The following is a 19,107-nucleotide window of genomic DNA, read 5'->3' on the forward strand; positions in this document are numbered from 1 at the left end:
AAAAGTAGAAAAAGCGACTTCGGGTTGAGTTCTTGAGATCATTAAATTTAGCGCAGTCTGCCACAAAGAAAACATGCACTGAGTTGTAGTCCAGATATATAAATATAGATTTAAGGTTGACCACAGAGATTGAGAACTTGGCAAGCATGGGAAGACTTTGGTGTTTCCCATCCTTGCCAGCACACAGTCTAGATCCTGGCACTTCTGCCTATTGGGTGGAAATATGCTATGAAGACATGAATTATAAAGAGCAATTGCAGCATTTCTTGCCTGGCTTCTGGGCTGTTAACTGAATTGGTGGTGTACTTGGCTGTAATTTAGGAGTGTAAAAGTACATTCCAGGGTCTGCATTGAAAGGAATTTTTTCAAGGCATTTGCTGCAACTCTTATGAGACGAAGGCTTTCTTGGCAGACCCAATGCTTTTTTTTTTTCCCCTTTCAGAAGGGCACTGGATCTTCTTGGTTTTTTTCCTTGAAAATGAACATTTAAAAAAACAACAACCCTTGAACACATGCTTCTTTCTGTGCTTATGATACTGATAACCAGACTGCTTCTTATCTCAGACAAATAGGGGAGAACCTTATTGTGCCAGGAGGGGTAAAAACCATCGAGGCTCATGGACGAATGGTGATCCCTGGAGGAATTGATGTCCACTCCCGTTTCCAAATGCCTGACCAAGGAATGACCTCTGCTGATGACTTCTTCCAAGGAACAAGAGCAGCCCTGGCTGGAGGCACCACTATGATCAGTAAGATCTAATTTATCTAATTTAAATGTAATAGCCAGTTTGGTCTAATAATTAAGGTACCAGGCTAAAAACTGGGAGACCGTGAGTTCTAGTCCCGCTTTAGACATGAAAGCGGACTGGTTGACTTTGGGCCAATCACCAGGAGACTGAGAATTCTACTCCCGCCTTAGGCATGAAAGCCAGCTTGGACAGTCACTCTCACTCCAGCCCACCTTACAGGGTTGTTGTTATGGGAAAGAGGAGAAAGGTATGTTGGGTAAGTTTGCTGCCTTTAGTTCTCTGTAAAATAATAAAGGCAGCATACAAATAACATAAATCAAACATGGAAATCAAAAGATGATGCTTGTAGTGCAAGAACGAAAGGTCAGCAAGCGGCGTGAGCCACAGAACTGATGTTTCCATCTAAAAATACTATTGTTGTAGAGAGAGTTAGTGTTTCACTGTTCAGGATGCTTCTGACTTTCCTTTCAGGCAATGTTTTATAAGGGTTTTGTTTTTAGGACCCCTTTCTACTTTTAAAATGTATGGAGGACCCTCAAAGACCTTGTGTGTGTGTGTGTGTGTGTGTTACATTTATCTTCACTTGCCTTATTAAAAATTAAAATTGATGCATCTGTAAAACATTTATTTATTGAATCATGTAAAAATAACAATACTAAAACCCATCAGGTACTAACATAAATACCTTCATAAAAATGCTACATTTTTAACAAGTTAAAATAAAAAGGAGAAGAATGACATCATTTAAATATTTTGCAAATATCTGGCAACTCATTTTGGTTTTGAAGACCACTTAGAGGGTCTTGGAAGATTCCAGGGATCCTTGGACTCTATTTTAAGAAACTCTGCTTTGGGGTGTTACCATACTCTCCTAATTATAAATGGTTCGGGAGGGAAGCAAAAATCTTATTCCACATAAATCTAAGCAATATCAACAACCTTGTATGCATCAGACCTGCTCCTGATACCTTAGATTGGCTCAGGAAACATCTAGTGTAGCTTATTTTGGAGTAGCACACTTCTATCTCCAGTCAGGAAATGTAATGAAACCTTTGTGAATCCTTTCAAAGAAGGTCTGGAGATTCTGGTTGAATGTTAGACAAAACTTCTTAATAATAAAAGTTGTTTAACAGCAGAAACAACAGTCTAGTGATATCAAGCTAGGTATTTTAAAGCAGAGTCAAATTTCTTTTAGTTGTGATGGCGCAGTGGTTAGAATGCAGGATTGCAGGCTAACTCTGTCTATAGCCAGGAGTTTGATCTGACCAGCTCAAGGTTGACTTAGCCTTCCGTCCTTCTGAGGTGGGTAAAATGAGGACACAAATTGTTGGGGGCAATGTAAACCACTTAGAGAGGGCTGTAAAGCATTGTGGGATGGTATATAAGTCTTAAATGCTATTGCCATTGCTACTTGCTTTGTTTCTAAGAAGCATACATGGCTGTCTCTTCTGAGATCATTTCCACTAGCCCCCCAAATTTAGCAAATCCTTGAATTGGAATTAGGATTATATCTGTTGGAGGCAATAGGCTGACTCTGTAAACTGCTTAGAGAGGGTTATAAAGCACTGTGAAGCAGTATTTGAGTCTATGTGCTATTGCTATTTATATCTAAAAGATGGAAAAAGCATAATTGCATCCCTTTTCAGGCCATATTAAGCTTTGTTCTGAGGATAGAAATTAATACTTTTGTTTTGAAGGCTACTACTTTTTATGGGCTTATTATGAGACTCAGGTTTACCAGAAGTTGTACATAGGCATCAAACATCTATTATTTGGTTTTTTAAAAAATAAAATGCCTTTGAAATCTGACAAGATCATCTCTATGTTGTGAGTTTTGCACATAAACAGTGATATTTGAAAGAAGATTCTGCCTGAGTTCTTCTGAGATTTTATAGAGCAGGCTCCTAGGCAAAGCTAATATAGCATCATCAGGGTTTTGAAAGAGAGAATTGTCATTTGAGTCTCCTTTTCCTCCGCCATTAATTTTTTTGGTCTCTTGCAAGATACAATAAAGCAAATTGGGCCATTTTTGTTTCTATAGTTACTTCTGTGCTCCTTGCATTTCTTTTCCAGCTAATGTAATTTTATCTGCTGCTTCAATATTGAGATTCTACTGAAGTTGTTCCCTCAGTGAAAGCATTAATGCACCAAGGATTGTAAAGCAGCTTGGCAATTAGCCCTAGAGGAATTAGATGCTCGTGCATTTGTATTGTGTCCAGATTTGTAAAATACATTATTTATATCTATTACAGCTGGCTGGGTTGATGGGATGTATTATGTCTAGATTGCTGGCTATTGGTGTGTGGGCTGCAATGTCTTTTTTTGGTGGGGGTTTGGAATAAAGAAAGATTAGAGTTGTCCAGTTAAGTTGTCCATTGCTGGATTGGGTGGAGCCCCCAGTATAGATTGGAGAAGATGTCAAAGTGTGAAACTTAACCTGGGAGAAATTAGGCATCCATTGTGGTTTGCATTGATTCAAAAGCCCAACATGGGATTTGAGTTTCAAAGCACATAACTTGGAAAAATATGGAGAGATTGGATTTTTAAAAAAGAAATATCAGAGCTGTCTTGGGAGATATTGGTGAGTCCTTTACAGTCCATGTTCTCTCCCCTTGCGCTTTTCTGTTGGATATTTTTTAAAAAAAAAATCTGGTCCAAGAAAAGAGAATTAAGGAAAATGTGAGTTGTCTCTCATGTTAAAGTAAATCAGGGGCTCTCCAAACTTGGCAACTTTTAAGACTTGTGGACTTCAACTCCCAGAATTTCCCAGCGATCATAACTAGCTGAGGAATTCTGGAACTTAAAGTCCACAAGTCTTAGAGTTGCAAAATTTGGAGATCCTTAAAGTGGATGGAGAAGTATTGATATACTGAAGCTGAATTCAAGCTTTTGCCTTTATCTTGGCTTATTGCAGTTACTTACATCAGTTTGACAGATCCATGATTAGCATCAAATATTTTTAGTTGTGAACCATGCACAAATCATATCTAATGGTGGTCTATCAAATACATATGCAAAACTGTCCAGAGATACCCAGGAGAGGGACTTTGAGGCTAGTTTGAGCTTCTAGCTAGGTAGACACAATGCAGTTGATTCCTTGGTGTTCTCTGAGCTTGGCTGTTTCCTTGCAGATGCTTCATTAACAACTAGGTAACATCATCAAAGCTGACACTGAGGACCCCACAGTCCAGCCCTGAGCTATTAATATTCACTTCTGTTGGTAAAACATTGCACTAAAATCTGTATCACAGGCTGCAAACAGGTCCCATAGCAACCGGGGCAACATATCAGTAATTTCACACATTGCAATGCTAATCATTTGTGGACGGGGCCATATTTGAATGATTTTGTGCTGCATACCACACAATATACTACGGTTTACATAGCTGGATTTTTCCAGCTTGCTAATTCTTACAGTGGAGGCCTTGTTGCAAATTCATGTCACCATTATGAAATATTGCTTTGGTATGTGAGATGGAAAATTCAGGGGGGAGACTTTAAGCAAGGTTTATATAGGACAGCAAACCAAAATGTCATTCACATTGTTGCTAAAGTGACAAGGATGTGTCCACAAAGTCTCTGTGAGTTGATGTTGATGAAAAGAGACATTACTATTTTTATTTTGAGTTGGACGAAGTTACTTGTCTTTTGCAAACCCAATCATACTTCATTCAACAAATCATGGTTGAACAGTATGGCCTACCATGGGTTGAAGACAGCCCTGGAATTCGCAGGGTAGAGCAAAGTTGCATGTTTATAAAGTTCTATACTTTTACAAGTATACTTTAGATGGTTTACACCATGTTCCCGCCTCCTGCACTTTTCTGCTGGATATTGGTCCAAGGAAAGAGGAAGTTTGAATTGGATTTCATGCTAAAGTAGATCAGGAGGTCAGAAGAGTATCTGTATAAACATGAAGAAGGTAGCCTCTTTGAAAATGAGACCATCTTCAAATGGCAAGAAGTGTGTCTGTATATAAAGGGTTAATTTCCTTAGAGGACTTTTTCTCTAGGCTAAATAAATTTGGTTGAAGTTTTGTACATCTGTCATTGGGGTCCTTGAAGCTAAGTAGGTGCTAAGCCTCCACAATATTTCATCTTGGCTCTCTTAACCTCTTCCTTCTTGTTGCTGATCCTACTAAGGAATTGTTATTTCTCAGCCTTTACAGCTGGATTGGATTTTTGCACAAATATGCTTGTCTTCTCTCTTTCCCACTCTCTCTTCCCTCCACAAGTTCTAGGGCTGGAGTTTAGGTTAGCCCATGTATCTTTCTCATGGTACAGAAATCTCATGTGGCATTCTGAGTCATACATAACTTGTACAAAAGGCGAGGGGTGGGGAATGGACAAGAAAATAAGGGACACATCAAAGTAGAAGAAAAGGATGCACCATATTATTAAAAGAAATTACACATCCATATAATCAAATTAAGGTTTGCACTGGGCTTGCAAAAGCAACCTAGGTACTAAAATTTAGAAGGCCATACTGTACTCCGTTTTTAATTCCAAACTCTTAATATCTAACAGGGCCAAAATGGTTGATCAGCCGAGAACTGCTATATTGAAATGACATTGTTATTCATCTCTTTCCTGTCTCCTCAAAACAGAAACATCTGGATGGTTGGCCTCCCTATTTCTCTTCTCTTTCCCGCCTTCCACTGACCAAAATCTGGAAGGAAAAAAAGGGTTTTGACATACTTTTCAAGCAAATCAACTACTTCTAAGTGCTTTCTGCAACAGAATATTAATTTACCCAATTCTGTATAATACACCAGATTAAATGCAAAATTATTTGACTGGAGAAAACAGAAAAAAATAGAATGACTGCTTCAATGGTGTGTGTGGCATAGACACCAGGGAAATTTGTTTGCAATGGGATATGGCATGGCATCACATGCTTCAAATCACTTTTCTTCCAGAACTTCAGGAAAGCAGTTTACAAGAAGAGAAGTGACCTGAAGGCAATTTGCAAAACTGTCAGATCATTTTATAGAGACTTTTTGCAGAGTATTTCAAATATTCACCCACCAGTGTTTGGCGCGCACTGGTTGGGATCCCAGGGACATCAAGAGAAGGGCACTTACACTAGCTGTATACTTTTTCTAAGCCATGAACCATGCGTGGGTTCACAGAGAGGTGATGTGTAAGGTTTTAATTATGGCTCATTGCCAGCTTACATGTCAGAACCAGAGGATGATATGCATCTTCAAAGAGGCTGTTGGAAGACGATGAAAGACAGACTTACAATGGAGATTCAAACCAAGTTTAACTCCAGAACCTATTTTAATAAGAGGATTCCTTGCTCCTTCCTTGTTCAAACTTGATGCTTTTAGTTCTTTGCAGAATCATAGGGATTCTCCTATGAGCTGCTCAGAGCATCCAGTAGTGGGAGGTGCTTCAGTCTCTGCGTTGTTAGGCTGAGCTTGAATTGAGGAACGCTCCTTCTCCTCCACGTGACTCCTCCATAGCGTTCCCCAGTTTTAGCTCAGCCTCGTGCGAAACAGGCAGTGTTTTAGCTTGCTCCTTTGGCCGAACCACGACTTCGTTTCAAAGACTTCTAATTCAATTTCTCTTCAGGTTTGATTCCTTTTTCTCTCCTTAGCCTCTGCGCAATTGTTTAAATTGATCAGATTTTCTATCTAGGGGGAAGCGCTGTTATGCCCCCCCAGGAAGGCAGCGGGAGGCTCCGCAGCGCTTCACGCCACCTCCCCATTGCCGGAAAATTTGCCTCTGCCTCTTTTAACAGCCGCTTCATTCTCTTTCGTTTTTTTCTTGCCCTCATTTTAGCGGCTTGTGTTTGTTCGCTGTGAGTCGTATCGCTCTTCCCCCCCCCGAACGCCGATCACAATTTAATCAGTTTAAACGCTCCCTTCTCTCACTGACTCCATTCTCGTTTTCGATTTCCCTGAAGGGAGAAGACCGCTGAGCACTACCAGAGCTATTTTTTTTACTGGCGGACGCCATTTTGGATTGCGAAGAAACGTGGCACAGGCCTACTTTCTTCAATTTCCCTATGCTGTGGGTGAATTTGACTCACATCGAGGATTCCCCTAGATCCTCTGAGTCTCCTAACCTCCCTTCGGCAATTTGTACTCGAGGTTACCTTTTTCTTACTGCATATTGTTGGCTTAATAAATCCCCACAGTTTTCCTCAGCGGCACAGCAGCAAGCACCTAGGCCTTGTCCGCCTGTGCAAGCAGCTGCTGTAGGCCCCATTTCATTTCTACTGGGCCTCAGGCGTATCGAATTTTGGCTAATTAGGTTGACTTTTTCCCCAAAATTGGGCTGCAAGTATACTGTGGCTCCTGCTGCATTAGTGCAACAATTATACCAGCCTCACTGTGGATCATTCTCAAGCATAACTTCAATATTAGTATCAATTTTACAATAGTAATACTAATAATGATTAATAATATCAACAATAATTATAATAATATTAATAATATATTTTATACAATATAATATTGTAATTTGTTACATTATTATCACTGAGATACGACTCTATATATGGTCATAGACATATAGCTGTATAGCCATATAAAAAAAAGGGGGGGGGACATTAAGGATTATCAGGGCAACCATCTTGACTGAGATTGGACCCTGGGCGTGCCAACCGCATCATATTGTCTTTTCTTCTATTCTATTACTACAGTATATACTTTTTAGGAATGGCAGATGGTAACATTTCTAAAGGCCCTTCATTGAAGGCAAAAGCAAAAACCCATCACTTGCGCAAGCAGGGTAAGGAGTCCTCCAAAGTCTCCCAAAGAGATTCCTTAAGGCGCCACAAGGCACTACAAAAAGAATTTGACAAGCGCGCCACGGAAATCCTGCCGGCGCCTCAGGCTTTACCATCCTCCAGTCCTTCTACCTCTGCTCAGCCCCCACCCCCCAGATCTTCCCCTTTCACCCAGGTGCAGTTTGCCCTCACAAGGACAACATGCTCCGACTCCCGGAATGCCAGCTAGAAGAGCGCCAGAAGCCACCTTTACCCCAACAGCCGCTGGCCTTCGCCAAGAGGGTTCCCTCATTGAGGAGGTTCCAGAGAGAGTAAGGACCTGGATGGAGTTGGCCATCCGCCAAGGGATTGCAGACGGACTCCAGCAAATAACCAGGTCCAGTCATTATCTGGTGGCTCCTGACCTTGAGTCTCAGTCACTAAGATCCCTTCCCAGGTCGGACCACCACCAGGTATACTCGCGAAAGGAACCCCCCTTTCAAGCCCGTGAGGAGGAGGAGGAGGACAAGGGAGAAATGGCCCAGTTCACAGTGGCAGATGACCTCGAAATGAGGTCTATACAGGACAGCGAGCCCCTATCAGAAGCAGACCCTCTACAAGGGGAAATGTCGGAGGACGAGGGGCTTATCCCGGACCAGCCCGCCTTCGCGGTTCTATTCAGACCACACCTATTCAAATCACTGTTATTCAAGGCCAAGAACTTCTCAGGCCTAGGTACCCAATCACCAGGCGACACCCCCGCACCCTCAACTGAAGGTCCAGAGGACTTAATCTTTAACCAGCCTGTAGTTGAGGCCGAGGTTATACCGGTCCCACCCATTTTCTCTGATTTAGTGCAAAAACAGCTGGCCTCTACAGCAGTACACCTGGCCCCTTCTGGGCACGATAAAAAAATTCTTTAACTTAGACCCAGGGTTTTCAAAGTTACTGAGTACCCCGGAGGTAGATGAGCCCATAGTGGGCTTAGTGTCCTCCCTAACTCCGACTGAGGCGCTAGAGGCTCTAAAGCCTGAGGAAAAGCGGGCCGAGTTAGCCCTGTGCAGGGCTCACCAGTCAGACGCACGGGCCATCAGATCGGCTTACGGCCGCATCCTTTTTCACAAGGGTATCCATTCGTTGGCTTCGCCAACTGCAGCAACACATCCCTTCGACTAACATCAGGGCACACCAGGACATCGCGAAGATTGCGGCTGCTGCCGAGTTTTCCGCTGATGCCACTTACCACTCAGTCAAGTTTTCCTCTCAGGCAATCACATCACATGTCACTGGTGAGACACTGGCAGGCGGATTTTAAAAATAAAGCAAAACTGGCTTCTTCCCCCCTCGTGGGAGACAAGCTGTGTGGCCCTTCCCTGGACCCCTTACTTATGGAGACCCACAGCAAGAAAAAGTTTCTTCCCTTTTTTGAAAATCAGATTTCAGAACCCCCCAGCTCTTTCGGAGAGGCTCCGTTCGGCCCTCCTATCAAACTCCCTTCTCCCCCAGGTATCAGAGGCCCCCTTCCTTCAGACCAGGTCAACCCCTGGATAGAGCTGATTCGGGAGACAGAAGTAGAAAGGGCAGCCAATACAAGAGGCCCTTTCGAGGGACTGGAAGCAGGCCCTTCCGACGCCCAAGATAGGTTGGGAGAGACTCTTCCCATTGGCGGCCAGCTTAGGTTGTTTGTGAGCCAATGGGAGGCTTTACCTTTGACGCTTGGGTCAGAGACACCGTTAGATTTGGTCTTGCCCTTGAGTTTCACACCACTACCCCAAATTTCTTTATGTCGTGCCACCCCTCCAAAGACCCGATCAAGCGTAATCTAATGGATTCCGCTATCCAACACCTCCTAAACATAAAGGCCATCCAACCAGTTCCATCTGAACAAAGAGGGCGGGGTCTTTACTCTCACCTCTTTGTTGTTCCAAAACACTCGGGGGTGGAGAGCAATTTTGGATTTAAAAAGGCGTAACCGTTTTCTAACTTATCATAAATTCAAAATGCATACCCTACAATTGATATTGCTGAGTATTAGACATGGGGATGTGCTCACATCCATTCACTTGACGGAGGCATACTTACATATCGCTATTCGGCCTTCCCATTTTAAATTTCTAAGGTTCTTTTACAACAATCACCACTTTGAATACCCGGTCCTTCCCTTCGGACTAGCCTCTGCCCCCAGAACTTTTACCAAGGTCCTCGCAGCACTCTCTGCCCATCTCAGGAATATCCTCGTTCGTCTTCAGTGTTACCTGGACAACATTTTAATTCTGTCCCCCTCCAATTTCCAAGCAGCGAGGGACACCCAGGTTACCTTAGCTTCTCTCCAGGAGCATGGTTTTCTCATAAATTGGAAAAAGAGTCAATTATCTCCATCAACTCGAATAACTCATTTGGGGGCAGTTATCAACACATTGGAAGAAAAAGTCTGTCTGTCTCCAGATGGACTAATTAGCATCCAAAAATCTGTTCGGGAGATTAGGTGCTCCAGAAAGGTATCCTTACTAGATCTGTCTAAACTATTAGGGAAAATGATATCATGCATTTCTATTATTCCCTGGGCCCGTCTACACTCCAGATCCCTCCAGTGGTTCCTGCTTCCATACCAGAGATCCGGCAGAAGCAGCTCCAAACGCATGGAGAGGGTACCTCCCAAGGTCTTCATGTCCCTACTTTGGTGGGCCAAACTGATCATCAACAAGGGCTGCCTCTTCAAGGAGCCACAAAGGATTACTATCACCACAGACGCCAGCTTGTTTGGATGGGGCGCCCACCTGTTGTCACTCACATCCCAGGGCAGATGGTCCGCAATAGAACAGTCGTGCAGCATAAACTGGCTGGAGCTTCACACTGTTTTCCTTGCCCTCCGCAGCTTCCTCCCCCAGGTACGAGGTCAACACATCCTCATTCTAACAGACAATGTGACAGCCAAAGCTCACATAAACAAACAAGGGGGCACACAATCCATACAATTGATGAGAGAAGCCGAGCGCCTGTGTCTCTGGGCGGAGAACAATCTTCTTTCTATCAAGGCAGAGCACATTTCCGGCCTGTCAAACACACAAGCAGATTGGCTAAGCACGGCCACCATAGACCAGTCATAGTGGCGCCTACCCGTTACCGTTCAGGGAAGCAGCAGGGATATTTGGACAACCAGTGGTGGACCTATTTGCCTCCCCTCTCAATGCTCAGCTCCCAAGATTCTTCTCAAGATACCCATCCCACAGGGCGGAGAATTACAATGCCCTCTGCTGCCCATGGCCAAGGGGGCTCTTGTATGCATTCCCCCGCTAGCACTGGTGCCCAGGGTCATCCAGAAATTGTTACAAGAGAAAACGGAATTACTTCTAGAGGCACCCCACTGGCCCAGGCGGGCGTGGTTAGCAGACCTTCGCAGACTTTCGGTATCCCCTCCTTGGAGGATTCTACCAGACAAGATTTCACTATCTCAGGGGCCCCTCCTACACCCAGACCCTCAATGGTTCCAATTGACAGTCTGGAGGTTGAGCGGGGCAGATTGAAGAGCGAGAAGCTCTCCAACAAAGTCATTAGCACTATTCTAGCTGCCAGGCGACCCTCAACCATCCGTATTTACAATGCCACTTGGTCCATTTTTTGCAGATGGTGTAGTAAATCCCAAATAGACCCTACTTCATCTTCTGTAGCTCAGATTTTAGAATCTCTGCAGGAGGGACTTGATAAAGGGTTTTCCCCTATTACCCTGAAGAGGCAGGTTGCTGCGCTAACATCAGTTATTTCCTGCCAAGGTTTCAGCTCCCTCTACCATCACCCTCGCATTCGCTCTTTCCTTAGAGGGGCTACTAATCTAAGTCCCCCAGCAGTATACCGTTACCCCACCTGGGACCTTAACAAGATCCTTCTTTCTCTCACCAAACAACCGTTCGAGCCATTGAGGGAGTCAAGTCTCCAATTTTTGACATATAAGGTAGTTTTCCTGGTAGCCATCACCTCCGCTCGTCGCATATAGGAAATCACAGCCTTGTCTGTCAGACAAGACCTCTGCGTTTTTCATGCTGATCGGGTGGTTCTCTGTCCCGATCCCTCATTTATGCCCAAGGTCAACTCGGCTTTCCATAAAGCACAGGAGCTCATCCTCCCAAACTTCTGTCCCAGGCCTTCACAGGAGAGGGAAAGCTTGATGTTAGGCGCGCTCTGCGAACATTACATTAAGCGCACTCAGTCCTTCAGAAAATCGGAAGCTTTGTTTCTTTTCAGCCCAAGACACAGGGTCACAAGGTGTCTCCATCCACCATAGGCCGTTGGATAAGAGCAACAATAGCTAGATCATACCAGGCTCAAGCCCTGCAGGTACCTAGAGGCATAACTGCTCACTCAACTAGGGGTGCGGCGACCTCGGTGGCCTGGGCCACTCAGACACCAATAACTGAAATCTGCCGGGCGGCGACTGGGGCCTCCCCATCGCCCTTCATCAGACACTACAAAATTGATGTGTTTGCCTCCGCAGAGGCCTCATTTGGCAGACGGGTTCTGCAACGGGTTCTTAGGGACCCCGAGGAGATTCCGAACCAGACGGAGTCCCTCCCGTAGGACAGGCCAAGCTTTGGTATGTCCCACTACTGGATGCTCTGAGCAGCTCGTAGAAGGGGCGTTGGTACTTACCTGATACGCCCGTTCTCTTTGAGCTGCGAAGAGCATCCAGCCCCACCCTTTTTTTTTTCCGTCTGGTGGGCTCTTGTTTTGGCCAATGAACTTTTCTAGGTAGTAAGGATGAGAACACTTATTCCTCTCGTCTTCGCAAAAGCTTTGTAAGAAATCATACTTTGGCTGGTTCACATAGTGACGAAGCCATGTTTTGTTGAATAGGGTCACAGTAACTGCTAACCATGAATCAAACCATACTGTGTCTTAATGAGATATGAGTCCAACTTCTTAAGTTGTTTATTTGTCTGTAGTTCTGGACAACGGGGCAGTATGCATGAGCTGTCCAAGTAATGACTATCATACGTTAGAATGACCCAAGCTAAAAATAGTTATAATCTCTCAAAACATAACAAAGAAACAGATGTGCTTCTGTAGTCCTTCAGGACCATGAGTTAGATTTTTTGTATGGGCTGATTATGTGCTGTAGAACACTTATAGAACGTTTAGAGGAAGAGAAGGGTCGAAGTAACTTAGGAGAACACATCATAAGCATCGTAGGCATGCATTCCCACCGTATACATCCCAAAATGCATCTTGGAAACATAGAATTCACTCTGGGGCAATACAAGAGCTCCATGAAAGAAATTATTCAATGTATTTCCTAAATAAAATAAAAACAAAACACCTTTTGTTGCCTAGAATACATAATACGTTCCATTTGGGTTGCTGAGCACCCATAAATTACCATTTTCTCCCAGTATTGTAAAATAGCTATTGAATTGGTTAGATGACTTCTTTTTAAGAAATTCCCCATCCCTGGACACACCACAGTTGTCAAAGGCTGTCTTTGGCTCCTTTCTTTTGTTCAAGGGTTTATTACGACTTGGAGACACAGTTAAATCAATCACCAGCTTCCCCCCCACCCCACCCCCCTTCTAAGAGTTCCTTGGGGTTTTCAAATGATATCTGTTTTTAAAGAGCTACATTGATTTTCTTTTAAATGAAGAATAACTTGTTGACAAAAAAAAAAAATGCTGCTGAATCCCTTGATGGATTTCTTTTGAAAAAAAGAAGCAAGAGCTTTCTTCTTTTATTCGAGTAATCCTCCAAGTTACAAAATCTAATTGGAAATGTATTCAAATGAAGAATGAGAATGATTCTGCCTTTTTTCCTTCCCTTTTAGCTATTTTTATCATCCGAATGCTAGAAAGAGTAACTGGTGGTTCGATATATGTGTGCATTTTTAGAAACGTCTTAGTTTTTGATGTCTTTGGATCCAGGTTTAATTATGGTTTTTTGGTTTTTTTTTTTTTTTTTTTTTTGAAATGGTGACCGAAGGCTAGACTAGACCATTTCTGTCTCCCTGCCCTTTGCTTTCTCTAAATTTCCTCCAATTTTTTTTAAAAAGGGGAGCAATTGATGAAATAAAATTTAACAGACAGCAAACAGCATGTCACATAATTTCCCTTTGTGAATTTCTTTAGAACAGATATCTGCAATTGATTTAACAACTGCTAAACGCATATGAACTGTTTTGTTTTTCTGATCTAAAGCTAGGGCCAATTTTTCTGCTTACTGTTTTTAATTCTGAAGAGGATGAATAAAAATATTTGTGGGGGGAGAGGAACTTCGGTTGTGTTGAATTCTCAGTTTGGGTCATGTGTATTTTTCTCAGATTTCCCTCAGCAAGATAAATCTTCGCTACTCAGAAATTCAGCCCTACGTGCTCTAGCTAACTAGTAGCAGAAGCTTCCCAGATGCGTCACAGCAAAATATGTTGCTTTTGCTTTCGAATTTATTTCTCTTATCAAAGGTTTGCCAACTTTATCGATGTAATCCTCGCCCCTGGTCTACAATTTCTTGCAATCTCTACCTTTCTGATCTCTCCCCTAAACTCCGCGTCATTTTTGCATGAATTTTAAAAAATCATGTGAGAATCTGGCCATTTTTAATGTTTTAATTTAGGATTATCAAGTGCTCCTGGCTTTCAGGGGTATAACATATTATTTAGCGGTAATATGCTAAATCAAGCAGTAATAACCTACAAGAATAACAACAAACCAGGGTTAAAATGTACAGATCTAACGTGACTTGTGAATCCAGATATTGCCCTCGTCCTGAAGAGTCCAGCTTTGCAGTTTGGAATTGCAAGAGACAAGCAGATTTGCAGTGCTGTGCTCTGTTTACTCCCACAAAACTCATCCTAAATCTGAAAGAAATTTAGGTTATCACTTAAATAATATTACAGAATAACAAGAGTTGGAAGGGACCTTGGAAGGTCTTCTAGTCCAACCGCTCACTCAAGCAGAAAGCATGGCGGGGACACCTAGTTCCCTACAAGGACTCCTCCCTATTATCTATTATGTCCAGTAAAGAGGAAAATCATGTCTTTGTTCTACTTTAGAAAAAGCAGCAGTAGATTTTACGGAGCAAATAAAAAGACTGTTCAGATTGATATGCCCATCTCACAAAAACCTAACTTCAAAACCCACATTCTTATCTTTGGAAAATGCACCATTCTTTATTGCTGTCAAATCCACATACAGGTAGTCCTCAACTTACAACAGTTTCACCTAGTGACCATTCAAAGTTACAACAGTACTGAAAAAGATGACTTATGATCATTTTTTCACACTTATGACCGTTGCAGCATCCCCATGGTCACATGATTTACATTCGGATGCTTGACAGCTGACTCACATTTATGATGGTTTGCAATGTCCGAGGGTCAGATTATCCCCTTTTGCGACCATCTGACCAGAAAATTCAATGGGAACGTCCAACTCACTTAACAGCTGTGACTAATTTAACAACTGCAGTGATTCGCTTAACAAATGTGACAAGTTGTAAAATGGGACAAAACTCACTTAACAAATTTCTCACTTTGCAACATACATTCTGGGCTCACTTGTGGTCATAAGTTGAGGACTATCTGTACATGTTTCCTCAATTCATTGTCAAAAATCTTTTTTCTTTCTTTCAGTATCTCAAAATTTAAGGTAATCAAGGAAAGAAACATAATTTTCCTAGATAACTACCGCTGTTGGAAGGAATTGTATCTTTTTTTTAAAGTAGACTTCGTGCATTGATGTTTTTATAACAGAGTCCTCTGACTAGCAATTTAAGGCTGTTTCAGAAGTGTCTGGATTAAGTCGAGTGCTACTACTGACACTTTCTTGGCTAGTCTTTTTTCCTCCAGGGGGTTAAAAAGAGGAAAATTTCTGCTAGTTTCTTTATTCATTCTGTTTGTTCTTGGCAATTCTTGTTTCCTGCTAAAGGTCAGAAGAAGCAACAGAGAAGAGAAACGGATTCTAAACGTTCCTAGGAAAAAACTCCATCACGAGTATTGGTGAATTTACTAATAAACATATTTATTATTAGTAGCAGTAGCCTTTTGTACGTGGCCAGTCACCAAGTATTTTGAATCGATAATTATTATCGCAACCTCTGTTTTTCAGAGGCTACAACATGCATTGTTTTTTTGTGCTACGCTGCACTAGACAAATTTGATAAAGGATGGGATGGTTTAGATTAAACAGAGTTGGAAGGGACCTTGAAGGTCATCTAATCCACTCCCTCTGCCCAAGCAGGAGACTCCTGTAACCGTTCTTCACATGTTTCAGTCTCCAGTCCCCTAATCGTCCTGGTTGTTCTTCTCTGCACTTTTTCTAGAGTCTGGTTGAAAACTGAGTCCTAGGAATGTTTCCTGTTGGGTGCCAAGCCCAGCAGGGTGTTGTTAGTTCTAGTTTCACACGTAGTGGCATCAACTCCAGACTCCAATGTTGGGAGGAAACCAGCCAGCTTACGACTCTTAACTTAAATGGACGTTTAAAGCAAATGGTTCGGGAGAGAAACCATCCCAATGTCATCTGACGCTGGGTAGTAAACAATGTTAGGCTGAACTGTTACATTAAGGTTCAGAATCCTAAAGCTGCTAGTGCAGTAAATTCCTGCCATATAATTTATTTTTCCATCAGTTGAATCGGTTTATTTGTTCTCCGCATAGCAAACAAACAAGGTTTTGTTTCTATGTTTTGTTTTCCTAAATGTAGAAAACGTGGACAATTACTTAATGTCTGCTAACATTATTTCGGTTCCCGAGTTCTCAGGGCTGACTGCTAATGGGACAAAATGAAGAAGAATCAAGTATACTTTTAATGATTAGCCAGAGTGGACGTGTGTGTGTGTGTTGGAGTGTCTGCAGAAATGTTTTGTCCAGATGACCATGTGATTGAACCCATATCCCTTTCTGGGTTTGATTGTGTATGGAACCGTTTGCCAGTAATGTTAGGAAGAATCTCTCCTATGTTACAATTGGTACCTCTAGGAATGATAGGGGAAAAATTCTGAGGCTGGTTGGAATATGAGTGTTTATCTTTAGAGACCATAGTACAACACTATGTTGCATGTTGCATTATCCGTTTACAGATAGTCCTCGATTTACAGCAGTTCATTTAGTGACTGTTCAAAGTTACAATGGAACTGGAAAAAGTGACTTATGTCCATCTTTCACACTTACAACCACGAAGTGAACTGTTGTAAGTTAAGGGCTACCTTTAAATAATGATCCCAAGATGCTTCAGGAGTTCAAGGGCCAGTAGTAAGTAGGGGTGGCATTCTACCAGTTCGGACCAGTTCAGGTGAAGCGGATGTTAGGTTTTCATCTGGTTTGCCAAACTGGTATTTCAACCGACCGGTTTGCCCCTCCCACCCTGCCCCTCCCCTCCCAGGAGTCCCCATGTAATGCAGGTAACTGCAAGGTTCGCGTGGAGGCTCTGGGAGGGGGGAAAAATGGGCCTTCCAGAAGTCCGGAAACAGGCCTTTTTCCGGCTTCCAGAGCCCGGGGGAGGCCGTTTTCGCCTTCCCAGAGGCCCGGGAGAGGCCTCTAGACCATTGGGAAGGTGAAAAATTGCCCTCCTGGAAGTTCCAGTAGGCAACACCCACCATGGCCACCGCCCATCCAGCAACTGGGCAGCAAACCAGTTTTTGAATCCCACCCCTGTTCATAAGTTACTTTTTTCAATTTCCTTGTACCTGGAGATGTTTGTTAGTCAAATGATTATAGAATAGAATAGAATTCTATATTGGCCAAATGTGTGATTGGACACACAAGGAATTTGTCTTGGTGCAAATATTCTCAGTATACATATAAGAAAAGATAAATTCGTCAAGAGTCAAGAATCATAAGGTATAATACTTAATATTAGTCATAGGGTACAATAAGCAATCAAATCATACTAGGAAACAGTCAATATAAATCATAAGGATACAAGCGACAAAATTACAGTCATGAATAGGAGCGGATGGTAAGCCAAGAACTATCTGTATACCCAAATTGTAGCCATTTCAGGGTTGGCATTACTGTGAGATTGAAGAATCCTTGGCTTTTCCTGGATATTAAATCTAGTCCTTTTTCCTCTCTGGAAATATTGAGGTGGTAAGTTGGGGACCACCTGTAGCTAACTCAGTCATCCCCATCTTGGTGACCTCCAGAGGTCCTGAACTGCTACCTCTCAAGATCCCTTGTTTCTATGGGTATCTTCTGGGATTTGTAGTCCTTGCAGGCCTGAAGTTCTGGTCTACATCAGAATTCTGGGAGTTGAAGTCCATTAGGTTTAAAGTCTCCACGGTTGGAGGAGACCCCTGGTCTACATGAAGGTCTGATACACTGGAGTTGAGTGCTATCATTTGTTTGAAGCAGCAGAGGATTTTTTTCCTCCTTCCTGCATCTATGGCTATCAGTTTGGTTTACTATGATCCTGATGGCTATGTGGTTAATTTTGGTGCTCCTTAAATAATTCCTTGTGGTTCCGCTGCATAGTTAGGCCCTTATTTTAATTAAGGAGTGTTCTGGCCCCTATAACACAGAAAAACAGAATCTCTCTCTCCCTCTCCCTCTCTCCCTCTCTTAAAAGAAAGGTTACTCCACAAAAATTTATTCACCCGTTGCTGCCCTTTGCCTTAATGCATCTAGTGGAATTATATTCTTAAATTTCATTTTCTTCCTATACTGAAGCTTAATGAAAGGATTCTTTCACTTCATCTCTCTCTCCCTTTCTCTTGGTATATATGTGTGTGTGTGTGTGTGTCTGTGTGTGTGTGTGTGTGTGTGTGTGTGTATCTGTATTTTACAGGAAAGAAAATGAATATGAATACACAGAATCTTGTGCAGTTCATGGATAAATTAATTGCACCGATCATCTCTAAGCTTTATTATTATTAATTCTTTTAAGCAAGCATATAATGTTTCAGTGTGGCCTGTTGGCAACTGCACATAAAAACACACACAGATTAACTAACAGAGGGCAGCCTTGTTGTCTTGTTTGCTGGTTTGGGCTTTTTCGGGAAAAAGAAAGCTAGAACTGATGAATCTTTTTTCAAGCGAGAACAAAAAGAAACAAAAGTGCGGGGATCTATTTATTTATGGGTCCGTTCGTATGTGTGTAACTCACACAATATGAGATTGAACGCTGAACCTCGATGTAAAACAAAAATTCAAGTACAATTAGGAATAGCAACCATTAATTGGGAAGAGTTTTTTATACATAGTTGTCGTGTGCTGAAAGTGAGTGCATGCGCATATGTGCGTACCCATGTGTGCCTGCACCCATAATGCAATGTGAGTGCGACCCCTCCCCCTGCCCCCTGCGCATGCGCTCAAGAACCCCTGCATGTGCCTCACATCTCTGTGCATGTGTGTACTTCTCCCGCACGTGTCCCTCCCCCGCGCAGGCATGGCAAATATTTGACAATCAGCTGGCTGTCGGGAGGTGTATGCGCATGCGCAATGGACCTACCTGGGGCGACGGCTCACATGCCGGCAGAGATGGCTCTGCGTGCCACTTCTGGAATGCGTGCCATGGGTTCCCCATCACGGTCATAGTGTGATCTGTTCATCATGCCTGTTAGGTTGGATTGCTTTAGTTATGTTTTTCCAACAATGGTTGCAAGACCTTCTTATAGTTATTCTTCCTAGCTACAAGGATTATGACTCTTGCTTTTGAATGCAGGTAGT

The 19,107-nt window shown here is 42.7% G+C and overlaps 1 protein-coding gene across 4 annotated transcripts in view; it reads left to right on the forward strand.

The window, feature by feature from the left end:
- Window positions 1-19,107, forward strand: part of DPYSL2 (dihydropyrimidinase like 2) — a 95,550-nt gene that overhangs the window by 37,854 nt on the left and 38,589 nt on the right. For all 4 annotated transcript variants that reach the window (XM_026714883.2, XM_087938880.1, XM_026714884.2 and 1 more), the window contains exon 3: window positions 565-749. In XM_026714883.2, coding sequence (XP_026570668.1) covers window positions 565-749 — 185 coding nt within the window. The remainder of the gene's footprint in view (window positions 1-564; window positions 750-19,107) is intronic.

Source organism: Pseudonaja textilis, chromosome 9, assembly GCF_049901715.1.
Source record: "Pseudonaja textilis isolate UNSWEBS1 chromosome 9, rPseTex1.2, whole genome shotgun sequence".
Classification (NCBI taxonomy): Eukaryota; Metazoa; Chordata; class Lepidosauria; order Squamata; family Elapidae; genus Pseudonaja; species Pseudonaja textilis.